At 42.4% G+C, this 23,329-nt stretch overlaps 1 protein-coding gene across 4 annotated transcripts in view; it reads left to right on the top strand.

The window, feature by feature from the left end:
- Armc3 (armadillo repeat containing 3) overlaps positions 1 to 7,584 on the top strand; it is a 92,317-nt gene extending 84,733 nt beyond the window's left edge. For 2 of the 4 annotated variants that reach the window (XM_055593934.1, XM_055593933.1), the window contains exon 19: positions 7,276 to 7,584. In XM_055593934.1, coding sequence (XP_055449909.1) covers positions 7,276 to 7,485 — 210 coding nt within the window. In that variant the 3' untranslated portion in view covers positions 7,486 to 7,584. Of the gene's footprint in view, positions 1 to 6,098; positions 6,124 to 7,275 lie in introns of those variants that run through there. The other 2 variants (XM_055593936.1, XM_055593935.1) reach the window with 2 other exon arrangements.
- The last annotated feature ends 15,745 nt before the right edge of the window (positions 7,585 to 23,329 follow it).

Here is a 23,329-nt window from a genome sequence, read left to right as displayed (position 1 = left end):
TTCAGGCTGCCGGGGGCAGAGCAAGACTCTGCCCTTTAAAGACAAGGCTGGAGCGGAAAGCCACCTGTGCGCTCTCCTTTAAAACTCTGCTTTATTTGGGTGTTTAGACTTCTCCCTCCCTTCCACCAACCCCCAACCTTAGGTAGGAGAGAGGGAAGGTTAGTGGGGAGAAGGGCCCAGATCCCTTTACTTCTCCCAGGTAGTTAGGACCAAGGGGTTCTTTTAGGGCTCCATACTAGTGTCCATCAACCGCAGACTCAGCTGAAGTGTTTCTCTCCATCTGTCTGCTCCAAACCACCACACCATTTCTGTTCTCTCCAAACTGCTCCACTCTGCACACCAACACCAAACTCCACTAAACACCATATAGCCTCTTTCTCGTCCTCACATTTGTACTCCGAGTCCTAGACCTCACTGCCCCCTCCATATGGCAGGTGGCAAAGATCATGCCCCACATGTGACAGTTATCATAACAGGTGTGGAAAAACTATGGCCCAACTAAAATCCCACACTCAGGATTTAAAAAAAAAATTATTTACATAATATACAAAGAAACCAAAACTTCCATTATATAAGTTTCAGAGCCAGAAATGTAGATCAGCTGATAAAGGCACTTCCCCACCAAAGCAGATGACCTGAGGTTGGTTCTCAGGATCCACAAAGAGAAAAAAAATACATGTGTATAAATAAATAAACATCTACACATAAAACAACCCTGGTATGAGAATTAGCTTCCATTTAAGAAATGCAAAGGATATCATTTAGATGGAAAAGCAGGAGAAGGAGGGAGAGGAAGAGAAAGAGAGAGTAGATGCATTTCGAAGGCCTGATATGGGGCACCAGAGGAGGCTGCCCTTCACCCTAAAATTTGAGTAGCCACTGAAAGTTTTGTGTGTTTGTGTGTGTGTGTGTGTGTGTGATGTGATGTGATATAATTCTGAAAGACCATTCAGGCTGCAGAAGGGGGAACAAGTTAGAACAGACACAGAACTAAAGACTAAACTAAAGGATGAGCCTTTAGAAGGTGGCAGGTCAACAAGTGATCCTTACTGAGGGTGCTCCATGATCCTTACTGAGGGTGCTCCACGTGGAAGGAGAATGAAGCAGAGATTTCACCCAAAAGTTGTTGGTATTTGCCTGAAGATGGTGGGGAGAATTCCCGGGACATGAGGAATGACCTTCAGGTTCTGGACAGGGCAAGCAGAGAAGATGGCACCATTCACTGAGAAGTGAGGCTTAAGAGAGTGTGGCCTTTTGATCCATTGTGTAGGAACTCAGAAAACATTTTCCAAGCGTACAGACTGAAAGATTAAATCCCTTTCATCTTCCAAGTACTTACAAACTTCTGTAATAGTTACTTTTCTCCTTTTTGTCACCAACCAATCATCTGACAAGAAGCAGTTTAAGGGAAGAAAGGTTAGAGAGTTCAGTCTACCAGGGCCTGGGGAGGTATGAGAGCCACATCTGGGAACACTCCACCGCCGTCAAGGAGCAGAGAGAGAAATGCTGGCATGCAGTTCTTCTCTTTCCTTTATGTAGTCTGGACCCTCAGCCCATGGGATGGTGCTTCCCGCATTCAGAGGGTCCCCGCTCCTCCCTCTGCAGTTAAACTTTTCTTATAAATACTCTGTGGCGTGTCTACTAGGTGATTCTAAAGCCCTTCAAGTCGATGGGGAACTACTATCAATCTACCACATGTCAATTTGCTAACTATAGCCATCATTTTAAGCAAAACAATTCCATGTCTCATTCTTGAAAGCCTTGCAGGCATCTTGTAATACAAACTGCACTTAGTTATCTGTAAGAATTTCCCAGATCCTAACACTCCTACCATTGTACAAAAACCCACAGTCCAAAGTCTACTCTAAGAGTCAAAGCAAAATCCTAACTATGATTCCTGTACAAACATTTTTTCAGGTTACATAATTCTGACAATAATGTCACAGAATAAACATTGCCATTCTAAAAGGAGGGAACAGGAACACAGTAAGAAAATATTGGATCAAAGTAAGATCAAAACTCAACAGAAAGCTGAGTATGGTGGCTCTTAGCACTTGGAAGCAGAGGTAGGCAGATTTCTGAACTCCAGGACAGTCTGTTCTACAGAGTGACATCCAGGATTATACAGAGAAACCTTGCCTTGAAAGACCAAAGCAAACATTTCAACAGGGAAAACATCAGTTCCTACAAACACCATGTTCAGCATTTGGAGCCTGTAATACAATCAGCTGGGCTTCTGAAACCCTGTTCATCTAGCTTGTCTACAGCACATGACTGATAGCTCTTGGACAAGCTGCATTCTGTATCTGCAGCTTTCCTTGGTTTATGTCCCATGGTTTTAATAACTCTGACATCCTGGTGTCTCTACAGCAGCTTGGAGTTTATCTTCACACACGGAACCTCACAATGATCTTCCCTCCTCAGTTAAACCTGTCTGGAAATGCCCTCAGAGATATTCCCAAGGTGTGTTCCAAGTAGATAGACACCATTAGCCATTGTCTTAGAGTTACTATTGCTGTGAAAAGGGTTATTTGGATTACACATTCATGTTGTAGTCTATCACTGGAGGAAGTAAGGATTGGAGCTCAAGCAGGACAGAAACCTGGAGACAGGAGCTGATACAGAGGCCATGCAGTGGTACTGCTTACTGGCTTGCTCCCGTATAGGCTCAGCCTGCATTTCTATAGAAACCAAGACACCAACTTAAGGATGGAACCACCAACAATAGGCTGGGCCCTCCTCCATCAATCACTATTTAATAAAATGTCCCACAGGCTGCCTACAGCCTGATCTAATGGAGGCGCTTTCTCAGCTGAAGCTCCCTCCTCTCTGATAACTATACTTTGTGTCAAATTGGCACAAAAATAGCCAGCAAAGCCACCATAATCTCATTTCATCCATCTCACTCAGGTTTCACAGCAGTCCTACTCATCATCTAAATGCCTTTCTTATGTCTGTGGAATTTTTGTTCTGTAGGTTCTTCTTCCTGTCTTAAAGTCCTTTCTTTTTATCACCTGTTCCTTCATCTAGATTCTAGACAGGCTGAAGTCTGCAATGTACACATAGAAAATCTATGTCTATTCTTGCAATGTCTACAACCACAGCCCTCTCCCTCACGACAGTTGTCATTTGTGCTATTTGCTAGGACCTTGTTCATATAACTGTAACGACTCACAAAAATAACAAAAATTGAATTTGCTAGTAATCCTTACTTTATTTTTTTAATTATCTATTTTTATTCCATGCGCATTGGTGTTTTGCCTGCTTGCGTATGTGTGTGAGGGTGCCAGAGCCTATGGAACTGGAGTTAAAAACAGTTGTGAGCTGCCATGTGGGTGCTTGAACCCAGGTCCTCTGAAGGAACACCCAGTGCTTAGCCACTGGGCCATCGCTCCAGTACTGTAACCCTTACTTCAGTAAATGCAAAGCTAATACTTGGAGAAAAGAGCTTACGCAGCTCGGCCAGGTGGAACTAGGCTTGAACACATTTTACACTGAGTTTTTAAACACCTCTCACATTGATTCTACCAATTCTCACATTGATTCTACCAATTTAATTCTCACTCTTGATTAAAATTCTGAGTCTTACTGACCGTGATATTTCTTGGCACATACCTCATTCCCTACCTCTCTGTCCCTGACCTTTGCTCTAGTCTCTGGTAGGGGCTACAGTGAGCACCTCATTGTCTGTCTTGCTTAATACAACAAAGAATTTGGTTTGCCATTGACCATCCATTTCCCCGGACACCACTCTCTGGTTACCTTCTTCTCTCTTGCTATTAATAACTAGACTCTTCTAGATGGTCATCTGTCTTATTTAGAGTTGCTGTTGCTGAGACGAAACACCACGGTCAAAAGCAAGTTGGGGAGGAAAGGGTTTATTTGGCTTATCATTCCACAGCACAGTCCATTGTTAAAGGAATCCAGGACAGGAATTCAAACACGGCAGGAACCTGAAGGCAGGGGCTAATGCAGAGATCATTGGGGAATGGTGCTTAAGCTTCAGCACGGCTTCCTCAGCCTGCTTTCTTGTGGAACCCAGGACTAGCTGCTCAGGGATGACACCACCTGCAATGAGCTGGGCCTTTCTCCATCAGCTGCCAATTAAGAAAATGCCCTGCAGGCTTGCCTACAGCTCAATCTTATGAAGGCTATTTTTTAAATTGAGGTTCCTTCTTTAAAAAAAAAAAAGATTTATTTTATTTTATTTTATTTTATTTTATTTTATTTTATTTATTTTATTTTATTTATACAGTGTTCTGCCTGCATGTGCTCCTGCATGCCAGAAAAGGGCACCAAATCTCACTGTAGGGTTGGGAGCCACCATGTTGGTGCTGGGAATTGAACTCAGGACCTCTGGAAGAGCAGCCAGTGCTCTGAACCTCTGAGTTATCTCTCCAGTCCGAGGTTCCTTCTTTTGAGATGACTTTAGCTTGTGTCAGGTTGACACAACTGTCCAGTACATCATCTGTTTTTCCTTTATGAACTTTCTATATCAGATCACTTTCCAGTGTTAGCACCTTATGGTCCTGCTATGACAAAACCCTGTACACTAGTGTGCAGGGGAGGTCTAAACAGCAAATACTTATTTCTCATAGTTGTAGAGGCTGAGAAGTCCAAGATCAATGTGACCTTGAAAAGTTTGTGTCTGGAAAGGGATTTCTTCCTGGTTTACAGTCTGATGCATTATTGAGGCATCCTCCCAGAGCTGAAGTTCTTAACTCTTCCTGTTTGTTTGTTTAAGATAGGGTCTCTCTACATACTCCAGTCTCTTGAAGAGCTCACACTGTAGATCAGGCTGGTCTTGAACTCACAGAGGTCTATGTGCCTGCCTCTGCCTCCCAGAGGGCTGGGTTTAAAGGTGTGTTCCCCCAAGCCTCTTCCTGTTTTTGTAAGGGCAGTAATTTCTGGCGAGGGACGCCTCGTCCCCATTAGCTCCTCTAAGCCCAGTCATCTCCCCAAACTCTCACCTCAGAATACATTAGAGTTTAGGGCTTCAGCATGCAGAGCTGGGGGGTAGGGGCATTGCACATGTATGTAATCCCTAACTCTTTGTGCTGACTTGAACTCCTTGCTCTCACAGGTTACCCGTGTCATGCAGCTGACCATTGCACCACTGAAATCCTGAGCACAGTGCTCTCTGACTCTCTTGCTCTTCGAACTCTCCATACATGTAGATTTTGTCCCATTTTCTTGCAGACTGATGGCCCTTGTTTGGCTTTCCTCCCTGCCCTAAGGCAGCCTAGATATACTGACCTCAGGCTCAGTAATTCCCTCCTTTCCTCTCCTGCATCTTTCACAGATGCTGTGCCAATCAGGACCAGTTGTCAGTCCTGTCCATTCTGACACACAGGCTGCAGAACATGACAGGGGTGTCCACGGTTAGGAGGAGGAGGAAAGGGTCAGTCCCTTCCCAGCTCATCACAGACATTTCCCAGTGCTCTCCAACAACTACGCCCCACCCCAGCTCCCCTTCCCTGTGAGCAGGAGACCTTTGTGTGATCCACAGTACAAGGAGAATAGCTTTCCAGACACAAGCTCCTTCACTCACTCACCAACTCACAGATTGTTTCCAGGAGGCTGTCTGCTTCCCCTGTCAGGTCGCTTCGTGCACTCACCTTGAGAAAGCACCTGCCCTCAGCTTCACTCTAGGAAACAGGGTGGGGCCAGCAACCTGTTGTAGTGATTTAAGGTGCTTTAACAGGACAGAGGGACACCAGTCTCATACTCTGGAGAACGTCCTACACACAGTCTTTGTATCCCACTGGACTACAAGGGTGATAGATTTTGATACTTTTGTTCTGTGGTGACTGCTTTCCAGGCCATCTTGAGCTACAGGACAAACAGTATCAAAATCAAAACCTAAGAGTCCTAAAAATGACCACCAAGTCTTTATTATTTTGTCCTATTCCAAACTGCAGTTTGAGGCAGTCATTGCATAGTAACTAAAACATCCCATTTTCTTAATGCACCCACTATTAAAATACAATTCATTCAACTAAAATATAAATACACCCACTATGAAAGCACAGTTCTCCTCTGGGGCTGCTTGGCCTTTGTTCAGTGCTTACTCTGGACACTTGGCTTCCATCTCACAGCCATGAAGGTACCGTGCTGCTCCCCACCCCACAGAGGAAGAAACGGAATCCTGGGCTTGCAAACCCTGAGGCTTATGCTCACAAGTTGGTAAGAACCAGGGCTGAGTTGAAATGCAAACCCAGGTAACCTAACCAAGCTCTTTTATTCATTATGGAACAGCTGAAAAGTTTCTAAAGATGCCTGACGAAGGGACTCTAGCCCACTCAAGAGCATGCCTCTGGCAGGCCTGGCCCTTCTCCCCCATTCGCTCTGCCTTCCTGAAAACCATCAGATAACATTCCTAAAGCTAGCCACCACCGTCTTCTCCCCTATGTGCCTACTTCTTTCTCCTGAGGCTGATTACCAAGATCCTGCTAGCAAAGTGATAAAGTCAAAAGCCCCCATGCTCACCTAAGTATCATACGCAAACAAAATTAAAAACCTCACCCTAACACATGGTTTCTCCCTTGACCTTTATAACTGCCACTCGTCTATGGGCCACATCTGTCTCCTCTCCATCCAGAATCAGTCCTTTATCTCTTGCCCCTTGCTTGACAAATATCTCTTCCTCTTCTCCCTAGTCCTGTCTCCTGTCTTGTCTCTTATTTCCTGCCCTCTCTCTCTCTAGGGCAAATAAATCTCCTTTGTGCTGATAACTTGTTCTTGGGTTCTTGGAATTGTACTCTGTTCCTTTTCATTTAAAAGAAAAAAAAAAAAAAAAAAAAAAAAACAGCAAACAAAAAAACCCAACTCTAAACCAGGGAAAATCAGGGCAGCCTGGAGGGACAACCTATAGTGAGGTAGCAGCTGAAAGCTAGAGAGCCAGCTGCCCTTTGGGGTCTTCCAAGGTGCCTTCTGCATTGCAAAACTGACCGGCTGGGAATCAGGCTTGCTTCAGTATCACCACCTACTGTGGCTGGAGCCCGGGGATAGCTCCCCTCCAACCAGCCCTCCATCTGGCGCTCTACTGCATTAACGGCCTGCAGCGCCCTTTCCCAGAGCACCGTACACACTGACGGCAAGGCCCAGGGACAGCCCATGCGCGCATGTGCTCCTGCCACACTCTCCTCCATTTTCTGTCAAACATTGTCTGCGCATGCCTGTGTTTAACTCTCTCCTAACGTCAGTCTCCCACCAAGGCTCTCTCCCCAGCGGCTTCCCGTGGCCCTGAGCCGTGCTGTGTTGTCCCTCCCTCAGGCACTGGCTGATAAAATCGGGGTAGGCTGCTGCCTGGTGCGTGGTGAGTACAGCCGAGGGTGGAACGAAGTGACACTGCTGAACGAGGCTCGGAAGGGCCTGATAGGGAACCTGCCGCCGCCCGAAGAATACATCGTGGACCTCATGTTCCACCCGGGGACCCTGATGAAGCTGCGCAGCAGAGAGGCCGACCTCTACCGCTTTCTGTAGTCACCAGAGGAACGCAGGAGCACCCAAACCAGAAATTGTCTCTGCGTGCTTTCTAAGACGGGCGCTGGCAGATGTCATAACTTCAAATAAAAGGATTAGAAACGGTTTGTGTGTAGACATAATCTGTGGGTGCGGCTGGGCGGTGCTCAGGTTCCAGGCTGTGGGGTCTACCAGGACCTCACCTGCTCTCCACCCCGCACGAGGTTACTGTGGGTGAGACCAGCTCAGGCGTCTTGGAGCTCAGAAATCAGCAACGAAGGCCAGCAGCAACTGCTTCCTGCGGTGGAATGGGACTGTCATTGTCCCTGTTTGGTATCCAGAATAAGTCAGGTAATTAGCACTTGGTTTAGATAAGCGCAGTCGATTTGTACTGTCTCAGTCACCTTGTCTGGCTTTAAGATTTAAGGGGCTCCGGTATTTCAAAGTCCTTTCTAACTTAATTGAACACTGATTAGGGACTGCAGCTTTGCCTGTGTGGTTTGAGTAAGAACGGTCCCCACAGGCCTGCAACTGGACAAGGGTTGGGGGGTGTGGCCTTTTACAGGACGCGTGCACTGGGGGTGTGCTCTGGGGTTTCCAAGGCTCAAGACAGGGCCCTCTCTCTCCCTGCTGCCCGTGGATGCATCTTCTCCAGCACCACGTCTGCCTGCTCACCGCCATGCTCCTTTCCATAACAACACTGAACTAAACCTCTGACACTGTAAGCCACCTCAACTACATGGTTTCCTTTCTAAGAGTTTCCGTGTCGTGGTGTCTCTTCACAGCAGTAGAACACGGACTAAGCAATGACGCTTGGCACACAAACATGAAGACCTGAACTCACATCCCTGGGACACACCTAAAACGCCATCACGGTGCTCCTGTGATGTCTGACCTCAACACTCCCTGCCTACATGCACACTCACGCATGCAAACACCACACACACACCCCAGCACATGTAAGTTAACACTAGGTCACCCAAAACTTGTTTTACACGAATATAACTTGAAAATTTCATCTCTGAGAAGGAAACAATCATACAGAGCAAATAGAGCAGATCTTTGATGAGAAAGTATGTTTCTAGACATGAGCTCAAAACGCCGAGGATAAATAGCCATTTCAAATGCAGATGACCACTCTTGATACAGCAACTCTCACAAAGTGTATATTTTCTAGTAAATCTTTAAGTCTGAGGCTTATCTGAATAACCATTTTCCTAGTGCGTTTTTCAATGAGATTGATTTTGAGAACTGTGGCTAACACTGTCTTTCAAAATCCAGCCCGTGGGGATAAGGTCGTGTCTCAGTAAGTGAGAGCACTTGCTTTGTAATCACGAGAACATGAGCTTGAATCTTTAACACTCAGGAAGGAAGCAAGGAGGCTGGAGCCTTGCAAGGGCTTAGAACGCATTAGCCAGGCAGCTTATGGGAACAGCTACTAGCCTCTGGTTCAGTGAAGACCTGTCTCAAAGCACTAAAGGAGACACCAAGTGTCCTGCTCTGGCCTCTGAGTGGACACACGTAGGCATATATATACCCGCACACTTGAAAACATACAACACAGCATGTATCTGAGCACACACACTCCCACAAATCTGTAATTTTAAAGCATATAATTTTTTTTAATTGAAGAATAAGCCTCTTTTTTGTGGCATGGTAAATTTTATTTATCATTCGATTTAATGGATTAGAGTATGGATTATAAGGCATGAGCCCATCTCAACATTTTTCAAGCTTGTTTTGATCCAGCAAACACTTAAGATGGATTACAAAGATTTATAAAGTGTAACAAGATGAAAATGGATGAAGAACAGAAGCACGGAAGAGAGAGAGCTTAAAGCTGGGACTGAGCCGAGCATGTAAAATTCATCCATGAAGATGAAAATCTGACTGCAATCCAGGCAGCCTCTGAAAGGGCAGCACTGTAAGCAACGGGTTCAGGGTCCACCAGCTAATAGCACAGAGGACCTTCTGAGGACAGAGACAGGGAGATTTCTCCTTATGGAGCTTCCTGAGATAATAAAATGTAACAGGAAGAAACCAGTACCCTATGTTCTGAAAAATAATTTCCTGAGCCAATGGCCAGACATGAGAGTAGAAGGAGGAAAGTTTCAGGTGGAGCCACTATGGCAGGTCCAGGTGGGCGTGGGCTCACCAAGGCACACTCTGTTGGTTTATTGCTTGCATCTTTAAGACAATTCCATGCAATGCACCTCCTAGGTTCTAGGTAGCTACTGAACAGACGTAGTTTAAATTCTATTTTCAGGTATGTCTTTGAGGCTCTAGAAGCATAGAGTTGAATATCCAGTCAATTACATAAAATAATTTGCGGTGGTAACAAAGCTTATGACAGGCCTACAAATGAACTTTAGAGGAACTATGAGAGAGATGAACTTTCCATGACACCATGGCACTTTTGTTTTGTTCGCCACACGCCATGGCGAGTGTGCCTTGTTCAGGGAGACTGGCACTCAGCACGCCCCCCGTTAACACGTGAGTTAACACGTGAGCGCTGCTTTTTCCCTTAGGATCCCACCATGCCCTTTCCGAAGTTGGCAGCAAAATCCAGCTAGAAGAATGCATGAATATCCATACTACTTTAAAATAAAACAATACAGAGGGGATTGACTTTCCATTTCCCATCATGTATCAAAACGTGTTGAAAAGCAACCAGAAGTCAACTAATATGGCACAAACATAAAAAAGAATGAAGACTGCACATGGAAACCTCTGTGTAGCGGTTGGGATTTATTAGATCAATAATAAATATTGTTATGCCACAACAAATGGCACCCAACTAATCTAAGTATCCACACCCTTTAAATCATACTTTATCATAAACTCTCATTGCTGCAACCCAAACTTAAAACCTAAAAACTCCCAGGTCAATTACTGTCTCTTTGAGAGACTCTTAAATCGGCCCAGGAGTTTACTGTGAGCAGACCTGAGACTTAACAAAACTGGCCACAGTCTAACAGGATGGAAGAAACAATAAAACAGATTTCTTGGAGCTTGGCTGATAATCTAGTCTACGGTTTTAAGACAGAAATAAAGGAAAGTTTAGAAACTATGACTATGGTTACATTCATAGTCCTCAATTTAACTTTAATCATTGGATTAGCCTTTTATTTCTTCTCAAAGACAAAGGCTTTAGGAAAGGTATTGAAACAATACAAAGAACACGTAAAACAATGTGAAAAAGAAATGAAGGTTGGAAACAGGGCCTAAAACAAGAGATACAGAAACTTACAAAACAGGATGAGCAACAGGAAGATAGGACAGGGGTTTTAGAAAAGATACTGGAACAATACAAAGAACAAGTAGGACAATATAAAGAAAAAATTAAAAGTTGGAAGCGAGGCATAAAACAAGAGAAACAAGAGATTATTGAACATTACAAACAATAGAGAGATAGGAATGAAATATGGGTGCAGACCTTAAGAGTTTAGAATACTAAGTAAAGAAAATACTCAGGCAGAGGCAAAAGATAAAAAGAAAGAAAGCCTACCAAAGGTGGTTAGAAAACAAACGGCTTATCCAGTCAGTATACAGCAGAGACCAGCAGATGATGATCATCCACTGAATTATCATGAAGCTGAGTGGCGCCCTGTGAAAGTGCTAGATCTGAGGAAATTTAAGGAAAGTATCACTAATTTTGGAATGCATTCACTATTTGTAAAACAAATGCAGACTTCCTGGTCAATCAGATGTAGAGTAATTCCAAAGAACTGAGAGGGCCATATTTACAGTGGCTATCATGGTGGGGAGAAGAGGCTAGAGAGATAGCACACAAAGATAGAGCCGAAGGTGCTGGTGTTTCTCAGGAACAGCTGCCTGGTGATGGCCAGTGAACTGACACAGAGATACAAGATACATAATGAAACTTGAGCATCATGTCTCCCAGCAGCATTAAATGCCTGGGACAAGGTTGAGGAATCAGGAAAAGTTTGAGCCATTCTCCCAGGTCATACAAGGTTCAAGTGAAACATTCACTAACTTTTTGCAAAGATCGACCTCAGCTGTGGAAAGAAGTATTTCAGATCCACTAGCTAGAAAAGCACTAACAGAACCTTTAGCTTTTGAAAATGCTGATATTGAATGCAAAAAGGCAATAGGCCATTAACAGCAAGATCTGCTCCAATAGACAAATGGTTTTGAAGTACGATTGACATCAGACCTCATTCACCCAATTTGACCTTGATAGAAGCTACCCCTAAAGACCTCGGGAAATATCTTAATTGTGATAGGCAAGGTTGCTATAAAGGGAGTTACCAGCAAAACCAAAATAATTCAAAAAGTGAGCCTATGCTTCCTAGAATATGCAGAAGATGTGGCAAAGGTCGACATTGGATTAGTGAATGTAGAGCAGTCACAGATAAGTGGGGTAATCCTTTATCAAAAAACACCCAAGGGGGCCTCTCACAGGCCCCAATGCAGCTCTGGGAATAAGCATTAAAAACTCAGAGGCCAGAGCAGGTTGTATAGATAAATCAAAAAACAGGGAGGGAACAAAAAACAAATATATTGGCAAACCTCTATAAATGATCAAAGGCCAAAGTTAAAGATAATTTTAAATAATATTGAAATTGAAGGCATGGTGGATACTGGGGCTGATGTCACAGTTATCACTCTTAAATCCTGGCCCCCAAATTGGCCACTTTCAAGAGGTGGATATTCAATTCTAAGGAGTTGGAACTTTATCTAAAGTAAAACAAGTGTCAGGTGGCTTAAATGAATAGGACCAGAAGGTCAAATAGGAAAATTAAGGCCATATGTGGCTGAAATAGACATAAACTTATGGGGAAGAGATCTCTTACAACAATAGAAAATCCAGATTAACATCCCCCCAATTTCAGAGGCAAGCCAAAAAACAGGCAATACTCCTGATAAAGAAGTTAAAATTATATATATATATAATGCCATCAAAAACAGTTACAGACTGTCCAGGCTGTCCACAACAAAATACAACAGAGGCTGTCTTTTCAACTTCATGTTGGGAAGCCACTGCTAATAAAACCCCAAACCAAGTGGCTGGCAGACCAACCTATTTGGCTTGAACAATGGTTTATGAGTAAAGAAAAATTACTGGCACTAGAACAGCTAGTCCTGGAACAGTTGGAGGCCCAAAATATAGAGTCCAACAGCCCTTGGAATTCTCCTGTATTTGTCATTAAAAAGAAATCTGGCAAATGGAGGATGTTAACAGATCTCAGAGCAATTTGACAAAATTATTTAGCCAATGGGATCGTTACAATCCGGAATCCCATTGCCTTCCTTCTTACCTAAGGAATGGCCTATTGTTGTGATTGATTTAAAGGATTGCTTTTTCACAATTTCTTTACATGAACATGATAGGGAAAGGTTTGCTTTCTCAGTATCCACTTTGAATAGAAGCTGTCCAGTAAAGAGATATCACTGGAGGGTCTTACCGCAGGGGATGTTAAACATTCCTACTTTGTGCCAATACTTTGTACAACAGCTGTTTGAGATAATTTGTAAGCAATTTCCTCAATCCATAATTTACCACTATATGGATGATATTTTATTAGCTTATTCAGATATGAAAACATTAGAAATATTTATGATGAAATAAATAGAACTTTGTCTTGTTGGGGATTACAGATTGCTTCTGAAAAAATACAAAGAGGAGATTCTATTAATTACCTAGGATACAAAATAGGGCCACAGAAAATTCAACCACAAAAAGTACAAATTAGAAGAACCCAACTAAGAACTCTTAATGATTTTCAAAAATTGCTGGGAGATATTAACTGGCTACGGCCTGAAATTGGTTTAGCTACTCAAGAGCTAAGTAACTTATTTCAAACCTTACAGGGTGATAAGGACTTAAACAGTCCAAGAATGTTATCAGCTGAAGCTGAAAAGGAATTGGCTATGGTAGAAAGGAAATTACAAGATGCATATATAGACCATATTGATCCAAAGAGGGCCTGTATTTTAGTTATCTTGCCTTCCACTCATTCTCCCACAGGAATTCTTATGCAGAGGGAGGATTGAGTCTCCCTCTGAATAGAATGGATGTTTTTGGCACAAACAAATTTAAAATTTAAAACCTATATAGAAAAGGTTTCTGAATTGATCCTAAAAGGAAAAACGAGACTTTGTCAATTGGCTGGAATATATCCAGCTGAAATTGTGGTGCCCTTTACCAATGCTGAGATTGTGTTATTATAGGCAGACAATGAATATTGGCAAAGAGCTTGCTGTGAATTTTTGGAAGAAATCAACAGCAGATACCAAAAAAGCAAAATACTTCAGTATATAAAAAGAACCAATTGGATTCTCCCTCTTATAGTAAAAGGAACTCCAATTTCTGGAGCTCCCACATTTTATACAGATGCCAATAAATCCAAAAGGGCAAGTTATAAGTCAGAAAATCTGAGTAAAGTGGTGGAGAGTCCTTATGAGTCCTTATGATTCAGTTCAAAAATCAGAATTATATGCAATTCTCTTGGTGTTATCAGATTTTCATGAGTCTCTTAATATAGTCACCGACTCTCAATATGCAGAAGGAGTTGTTCTGAATATAGAAACTGCTGATCTAATTCAGGATAATTCTGATTTAACTTTACTGTTTCTTCAATTATAACAAGTAATCAGAAATAGAAATAATCCATTGATTATAACATATATCAGATCTCATATGTGTCTTCCAGGCCCTCTAGCACAAGGCAATGATAAAATTGATCAACTATTGATAGGCAGTGTGTTAGAGGCCTCAGAATTTCATAAAAAACACCATGTTAACAGCAAAGGTTTAAAAAGAGAGTTTTCTATCACTTGTCAACAAGCCAAAGAAATTGTGAGAAAAAGCCCCACTTGTTCTTTATATAACCAAACTCCACTACCTGCAGAAAGTAACCCTAAAGGTAAACAAAGAAATGAAATTTGGCAAATGGACAGACGTGCTTTATTTTACAGAGTTTGGTAAACTGAAATATGTGCATCATACTATAGACACCTATTCAGAGTTTCAATGGGCAAAAGCCTTAAGTTCTGAAAAGACTGATTCGGTTATAATGCATTGATTAGAAGTGATGGCAATTATGGACATACCTAAACAAATTAAGACTGATAATGCTACAGCGTATGTCTCTAATAAAATGGAAGGATTTTTTTACATATTACAAGATAAAGCATGTAACAGGTATACCTCACAATTCTACCGGCCAAGCAGTCATTGAAAGATCCAATCATACTTTAAGGGACATGCTTAACAAACAGAGAGGGGTATTAAAAAAAAACCCCAGAGATAGATTACATAATGCTTTATTGACCTTAAATTTCTTAAATGTTAATGAACAACAAACAACAGCTGTGAAGAGACACTGGGTTATAGAAAAAACTGCCGAATTATTTCAGCCTATATATTTCAAAAATACCCTAACTTCACATGTGTTACGCTGGGAAAGAGGTTTTGTGTATGTTCATACAGGAGAAAAGAAATTATGGGTTCCTTCAAAGCTAAAATCAGATATGACAGAGGAAGACAACCTGAAGACCTTGGCCACATAAGAAGAGAAAAATCAAGACCAAACATAACAGGTAACCTAAATTGATAATTCCTTCACATGAGAACAACTCTAAAACTGACTGAGGCATAAAAAATGTCTCATACAACCATACATGGCCAATAAATCCTTGGCTATAATATCCTCAAAATATATTAAGCCATTCTTTTAACTGGGATAGATAAAATTGGTTTACAGTTTAGTTTCATCCTGAACATCTCATACATTTATAATTTTAGAACTGTATAATGCTTGTGAGAAATTATATGTTTGCAGAACAAAAGGACTGGACACTGGAGATGCTGGATCAAACCTGACTGAATCCTTCTTCCAGCATGCTGAGACATTGACACATCTGTTCCAGCATCTTGCATGTTCCAGCATTCTGCTTGTTCCTGCCTCAACTGCTTCAATTGCTGTTTCTCATCAAAGCCTGCTCCCAAGAGAACTTTGAAGAAAGCTACTAATCTTAATTGATCCAGCATTTTAGACTGTTCCAAACAGGAATTTTATTAGGCCTGAAATTTCTCAACATTCAAAGACTGGATCACAAATGTTATTGCTTCTTTAATTAACCATTTTTTTCCAATTTTCTTTGGGCCCCCTAACAGGATTTCTACCTGTCCAAAATGTCAGCTAGAAGAACACCATGAGAACAAAGTCCAATTTTCCTTAAAGGGGGTTGGGTAAGTTTTTTTTTCTATGCCTATGAATGTTTATTGTCATTGGAAGATGTTTATAAATTATTAATTGTCTTACTCAGGGAGAAACAAGATCAGACTCAGGGATTCCTCTCTTTTCATTTTCCTTTTCTCTATCTTTCTTTCTTAGGTAAGGAGAAAAGGGGTTAAAAAGAAAGGGGGATACAGGGATATCTTATAGGGATAATAAGACAAAAGGTAGATTATTGAATCTACTCTACTTAGGGTTTTATTTGTTATTTTCAAATAAGGTTAATTTTAACTCTCGTATAGGATTTTGCATATTGATGCAAAAATAAGTCTATTTTTGGTACATTGGAATAAGCTTTAGTATATTGATACAAATTCAAGGCTACTTCCAATACTTTTAAACTGCTATTGCAAACTGGTTAGGGTATTAGGTAATAGTTAATTGTTAATCAACTCATAGTCATGTCAGACACTAGTCAAATTTATCACAGGTTTATACATCCTAGGTTTAACAGATAGATATGACTTTGTAGACAGGTAAGTCTTCAAAAACTTCAGAGGCTTACAGATTATGGCATTTTAAAATGTCTTTATTATTTTAAAGATTCTCTGACAATGAGACAGGTCATCTCCTGGCAGCATCCCTGCTAACTTGAAGAAGATCATGAGCATCAAAGAACCTCCATATGGAGATGGCTTCAAATGTGGCAAACAAGCCACTTGGGTAAAGAAAATACCCTTCCTTCATGATAGACAAATTCTGCCAAAAATGGGCAAGCTTAAATGCAGGACAAGTCTACCAAACTCTGCCAAGACAGGGTAAGCAAGTCCTAAATAGTTCCTGCTTCACATTTATGTCTGTCAAATATTCTGAGCCAGAAGGCTGAAGATGATGCTCTGACTTTACAGAGAATTATGGTTGACTGTTCAGGCAGCAGCAAACTGTCCTTGTCTTTTTTTTTTTTTTTTTTTTTTTTTTTAGTTTTTGGAAGCTGCTAACATGCACTTCCTATTACTCTGGTAACTAATTTTATTCCTTCTCAAGTCTTTGATGGGGTTAAAGATCAAATAGTTATAGTTGCAGAATTAAGCTTAAGTTGTTTAAAATTTAAGAAAATGCTTTCATATAGGTAATACCAATAAGGATAAAAGTTGATTTAAGTATAGAACTCTAAATTTGTCAAGATAGATAGGATAATCAGATACTTTCTCCTATGCTGCTAAATACACATGGACTAGACATTGCCCATGTAGATTTTACCTAATAGTTTTCATAATTTTATGGTTATTATTGCAATTGGAAAAAAAAAGCTTTTTATTGGACTTAAAGGGGTAAGTGTTGGTATAATGTTCTTTTGGAATGTATACACTTTACCCTTGTTCATTCAAATGCTGATTTCTCTCCCCCACTATCTGGTTTCAATCCAGATGTTGCATTGTGATGCTTATTCTAAGCATCACCTGTCTCAAGTTTGTGTAAATATGCCACCATTTGTCCTCTAAATTGTCAATTAAAATAACCAGCCACTATGCTGAGCAATGGAGAAGATAGGGTGGGACATCCTTGTCCGGAGTGGGAAAAGGAGGAAGAAAGAGGGGAGCAGAAGAATCTGGAGGAGAGGTCTTGGAACCACGAGGAGAAATGAACCTAAGATATCACTAAAAGCAAGTATAATGGGTGACTCTGAATGGGAGGAAACTATGTGGGCTTGGAGGTTTAGGATGGAGTAACTATTGCCCGGCATTGTGTTCTAGGTTAATTAAATAAATCCTAGTTTTGAAAGGAACAAGTTAACTTTACAGGTTTCTGTAAACTTATACAGAATTTTATACCCCATGTTAAACTAAATTCTCCCAGTACTTTTCCAGAAAGCAGAAGGACATGGACGAAAGGTGAAGCGGGTGAATGGGGACAAGACCCACCCCACAGCAGAGGAATAACCAGGCCAGCAGAGACAACATTGCCCAGCAACCACTCCAAGGGTCTCCACCCTGTTGTGGAAGAATGTCCAGGTCTGCAGTATGAGATAGGGTTGCCTGGCAACCAGTCCGGATGGTCAAGCTCCCCCACCCAGGACATTCAGGGTGTAACTGAAAGATCGGATATCCTCCAGATGTCCAGGGCAGGACTGACTGGACTTGGGCACCTAAAATGAACCAATCATTTAAAAAGTCAACCACCCTGTAGCCCTTCACTCAATCCTAAGCTGCTGAGACTGCTACCCCTCGCTTCCCAAGCCTTTTCCTTTAAAACCCAGGCTTTTGTCTTTCGGGGCTGTTCCTCTCTGGTTTGGAGGGCAACCCCATAGCGCAATGGCTTGAATAAACCTCTTGCATTTTTACCTATTCGGTCTCCAAGTTCCATCTGTTTTCCCGGAAACTGGGCTCCTGCTGGGCCTAACAGTCTCTTGTGTGGTGATTTGGTTATATAGCTGTTTAGGAATAACTGCTGTTTAACTAAAAGATATATATCAATAGTAAATATTGTTACCCACAACACACCCCTGGGCAGGTGTCACAGGATGCTTGGAGCTGACTGCTTTCTGAGAACACGGGTTTCAGGTGTGTATTTTTCTTGGTGAGGAAGGGCATGTTGTCATCCATGCCTTTGTATGGGCACAGAGTGGTACAGGAAACCAAATGGACTTTGACCTTTTCTTTTTACTTAAGAACCCTTAAAAACCATCGCCTGCCTCTCAGCATGACACACATAGTAGTCCTCTGCCCAAACCAAACATCTGGAGAGGAGTTAGTGGGGTTCTGGAGACAGTGCATTCAGAGCCACTCAGAGAAAGTGAAGGCTACACACGATGTGTATACAAACTTGAATGAAACCTGACCAAAGACTTTGTGAACACAGTTACTGGTTTTGGTATATTCGTACAGCAGCGGGTAGTGTTCTGTCACTTATCTAGGGCTTAGATGTCTTCTTGGGTTTATTTGTTTCTTTGAGGGGTTGATTGATTGATTTGGAGCCCAGGCTAGCCTCAAATTCATAGCCCTGCACTTTGAGTCCTATATACTAATATGCTAGGCTCGGGGTTTATTTAAAAGCACAGTTCTTCATTTACAATCTCTGAGTATTGGGCCAATCACTGGCAAATCTTTTCTTAAGCTTTTACTCTTCAAAGCCAGAGCACTGTGTGGCTTCCCTTTTGACGACAGTCACCAAAGCTTCAGGCATGACTCCCTTACTAAAGCAGATTCAAGCGAAGCTCCCAGGAACTAATACAGTACAGAGCGACTGTGGGGCCCACTGAGAATCACACTCTTAGCAACAAAACACCACTGGAGGAAGTGAGAATGTTCTGCTCTCATGACGTTTATGGATGGAATGAGCCTTTCCTATGGAGAGCTGACTCCTCTAGCATGTGAGGGCATGGAGACAGAACGGACATTTCATTCTGTTCTTCCCTTTCCCAACCTGTGTGATCTTGGAAAGGTTACTTAACCTCTCTGTCCCTGCTTTGGCTTCTGAAACATAATACAGGCAAGGATTACAACACACTTATAAATGAAAATAGCAAAATTTTACATATTACTCACTAACATGCTGAGGCTATCATTCTATGTAGTTTAAACACCTATGTTGTAGTTCACAGTTAGCTCAAGATAAAACCGATGTAAGTAAATGACCCAGGATTTCTCTGTTAGAAACAGGAGAAGCTTTAGACCTGGACCTCATTTGGCTCCAGAGGTGACACTCTGAAGCTTAATGTGCCATTATGTTTCTGGCATAATGGCACCTGGAAATGACATGAGGTGGGGCTTGAGTGTGAAAACTCATGCCAATATAAGTGTGTGTGTGTGTGTGTGTGTATGTGTGTGTGTGTGTGTGTGTGTGTAGCATGTTTATGTGGATTTGTAATTCTCTGTGTGTTTCTCTTTCTTACAACTCCTGTATGGGACCAGATGGTAGGAAGTTAGCAGTTCAGGCCACATTCAGCCCTGCTATTGCAGAGCGAGACTGGCCACATTGGAGCCTAACTGACGGGATATATGTGGCCGGTTGCCTTGCGCCAAGCCTCGCTGTGTACGGTGAGCACCTGAGGCCGTGAGCGTGGAGAGGGCTTCTTTACCCAGTAGCTGGGCTCTGCAGCTACACGCCAGGGAGGCACTCCCTGGCACCTCTTTCCTCTTGACACCTCTGGGCTGTAAGATGGACCCGCTCAGTGTTGATCCAGCGCATATGCCTGGAGACCCCCTACCTTTTACTAAGAGTGATGGCATTTGTGACCCTCTGTATCATGTCTGTGTGTGTCTGTATCTATCTGTGTGTGTTCAGCATGTTTATGAGATTTTTCATTCTCTGTGTGTTTTTCTTCCTTTCAACTCCTGTGTGGAGCCAGATGCTGAGAGGCATGTTTGTAGAACTTGTAAGAGAGCTGCCACAGTTCATAGGTGTTGCTCAATCAAAAGAGCAACACGTCACACATGAACTCACAGAGCCTGCACAGGACCTGCACAGGTGTGCACCAAGTGTGCTCCTAGAGCTGGAAGAAGTGGACACAGGCTCCCATCCCTTTCCCAGAAGCTATCTGCAATTGATAACCACGTGCAAATGAAAATGTAGTTTCCTCCAAGCATATCTCATGGGAAACAGACCACTCTCCCGGCAGGCTGCATGCCCAGCAGTAGTTGGCCAACAAAAAAACCAAACTTAGCACCATCTCTAGAGGTTCTTTGACTTATAATATCATGTCAGAGCTTCTCCTCTTTTTAAATTAAAATTTTACTTTAGTCTTAATTTTTATTATATACATTTCCTTCTTCTTTCTCCTCTTCTTTATTGTCGTCATCTTTGCCTTCTTTTTCTTCTCCTCTCTCCTTTCCTTTTTCTCCTTTTACCCTACATGTCCTTATGAATACATCATAGCTTCCTCAGTGTGTGCACAAGTAGGTCACTGTTTTGTGTGCCCTTTCCTGACTTCTTTCCCTTCTGTTCATTTTTTTTCCAGTTACAATGTGTTTATTTTTGTTTTCATCTTATTATATTTTATTTTGTTGTTATCCCTTAGAAGACAGTTTATTTTCTTTCTTTTTCTTGGTTCTTTTTTCTTTAGGTTTTTTTGAGACAGAGTTTCTCTATGCAGCATTGGCTGTCCTGGACTTGTTTTGTAGACCAGACTGGCCTTGAATTCACAGCGATCTGCCTGCCTCTGCCTCTCTGAGTGCTGTCTGTTTGTTTTCTAATGAGAGACAGAAAGGGGTTGGATCTAAATGGGAGGGAGCTAGAAGGAAACTGAGAAGACTAGAGGAAACCATAATCAGGACATAGAATGGTTCAAAGGCTGTGGGCGCAGCTCAGAGGAGGCTGTGACCCGGAATGCTCAAGTGGAGTTCTCAGTTTCATAGCTGCCACACTGTAGTTTATAAAGAGAAAATATTGTTATCTTACTCTTAATTGGCTGCCTTACACTATTTTTTAAAAAAGTAAACAACTACCACAAGCTGATTCACCTATAGCTGATTGCTTTAATATCATTGAATTGTGTCAGCAATGAGTGTCTGTTTGACCAAATTTTAGTCAACCTCCTGAGCCCTCCTCCCAGGGTTATCTGTGGACTTCCCTGTAAAAATCCAGTGTTCCCAAAGAACCTTGCCATCTTACTTGTTTTGTTGCTGTGGCAAAACATATGATGGCAACTTAAGGAAGAATGTGATTAAGAGTTTAGGAAGGTTGGAGCACGAGGGGAGTGTCTGGTAACAGGGGTGTGGGGCTGCTGCTCATAGGCAGGAAACCTCAGGGTTCACCCCACAGGACCCACTTGGAGTCCTGAAGAGATTCCACAGCTTTCTAGAAACAGCTTCACCAGCTCCACATGAGACTCCAAGGAACACTTCACATTCAAACCAAGCACCTGCTAAGTCTCTTTGACAAGAACTTCACCATCCTCAGAATCTGAGCATCCTCACCGTGTGGCCAGGCTCTCCACCCTACAGTATCCCCAGAGTGACCTCTGACATCCCTGGTCTGCTTCATTGCTCCCTGCATCGCAGTCATGAACACAGCAGTTGTGATCACAAGATTAGGCCTATTCATATGTCCTTTGGGTGGCAAGGAGGGGCTGACAAAGCATTGTGCCAGCAGTTCCCAAGACCCAGCTCAGGAGCAGCCTCACAAAGGGATTCACAAGGCCCCTCCCCTTCCTAAGGATAAGCAGCTAAGGGTTGCTGGGAGTACTTTTCTTCTTCTTCAGGGTGTAGCTGCCAGTAAGCCACACCCCTATAAAAAACGCCTCATGAAATTTGCAGGTAAATGGTGGGATCTGGAAAAGATCATCCTGAGTGAGCTATCCCAGAAGCAGAAAGACACACACGGTATATACTCGCTCATATAGACATGTAATATAGGATAAACCTACTAAAATCTGTACATCTAAAGAAACTAATCAAGAGGGAGGACTCTTGCTAAAATGCTCAATCTCTATCCAGAAAGGCAAAGAGGCTGGACATCAGAAGAAGGAGAAAAGAGGGAACAAGTCAGGAGCCTGACACAGAGGAACTCTGAAAAGCTCTGCTCTGCAGACTATCAATGAAGATGCTGAGACTTATGGCCAACCTTTGGGCAGAGTGCAGGGAATCTTATGAAAGAAGCAGGAAACAGTAAGATCTGGAGAAGACGGGAACTCCACAAGGAGAGCAACAGAACCAAAAAAATCTGAGCACAGGGGTCTTTCCTGAGACTGATACTTCAACCAAGGACTATGCATGGAGATAACCTAAGACCCCTGCACAGATGTAGCCCATGGCAGTTCAGTATCCAAGTGGGTTCCATTGTATTAGGAACAGGGACTGTCTCTGACATGAACTGATTGGCCTGATCTTTAATTACTTCCTCCTGAGGGGGAAGCAGCATTACCAGGCCACAGAAGAAGACAATGCAGCCACTCCTGATGAGACCTAATTGACTAGGATCAGAAGGAAGGAAAAGAAGACCTCCCCTATCAGTGGACTTGGGGAAGGCCATGCATGCAGAGGGTGGAGGAAGGGAGGAATTGGGACGGGAGGAGGGAGGGAAACCACAGGGGGGATACAAAGTGAATAAAGTGTAATTAATAAAGAATTAAAAAAAAAAAAAAAAGAAAACCCCTCACCCACAAACTCACTGGTTCACAGAGCTAGGCTGAGTGGAAGGACTTCTTCATTGTGTGCTTGGTATTGTATCTGGGGTTAGGAGACTAGAAATTTGTTTATACCCCTACCCTACCCCCAGGAGGAGTTCACACCATAACCTGATTGTCAGTTACGAGCACAGAGAAACATGGGCGATGTCTGTTGACTGTATACCTCACATGGCTGGTCTTTAAAAATTATAATGGAATTTTTAATTGGTTTAATTTTCATTGGATGCCATTGGAAGTACTTGGATGGTAAAATCAGTTCTATCTCAACTGGGCACAGTTTGCTTGGGCTGTTCAGTGTAGAGGGTATGATGAGGGCAGAACCTCCTTTGAGGTTCACACCTTCCCACCTCTGACCTGCACATGGCTACTTTACAAGTTTGGAAGCTATGAATGGGTATGCACACGTGTAATCCCAATGTGAGGTGGCTGAGGCTGGAGGATTGCAAGTTCAAGATCAGCCTGGGCCATATAGTAAACCTTGTCAAAAAAAATTTAAAGACAATAGAGGAGGATGAGGAAGGAGAGAAAGATTAGA

Source organism: Psammomys obesus, unplaced genomic scaffold (genome assembly GCF_907164565.1).
Source record: "Psammomys obesus unplaced genomic scaffold, mPsaObe1.curated_primary_1811, whole genome shotgun sequence".
NCBI lineage: Eukaryota > Metazoa > Chordata > Mammalia > Rodentia > Muridae > Psammomys > Psammomys obesus.
Note: the sequence above shows the minus strand (reverse complement) of the source record. Positions and strands in the feature narration are given on the sequence as shown.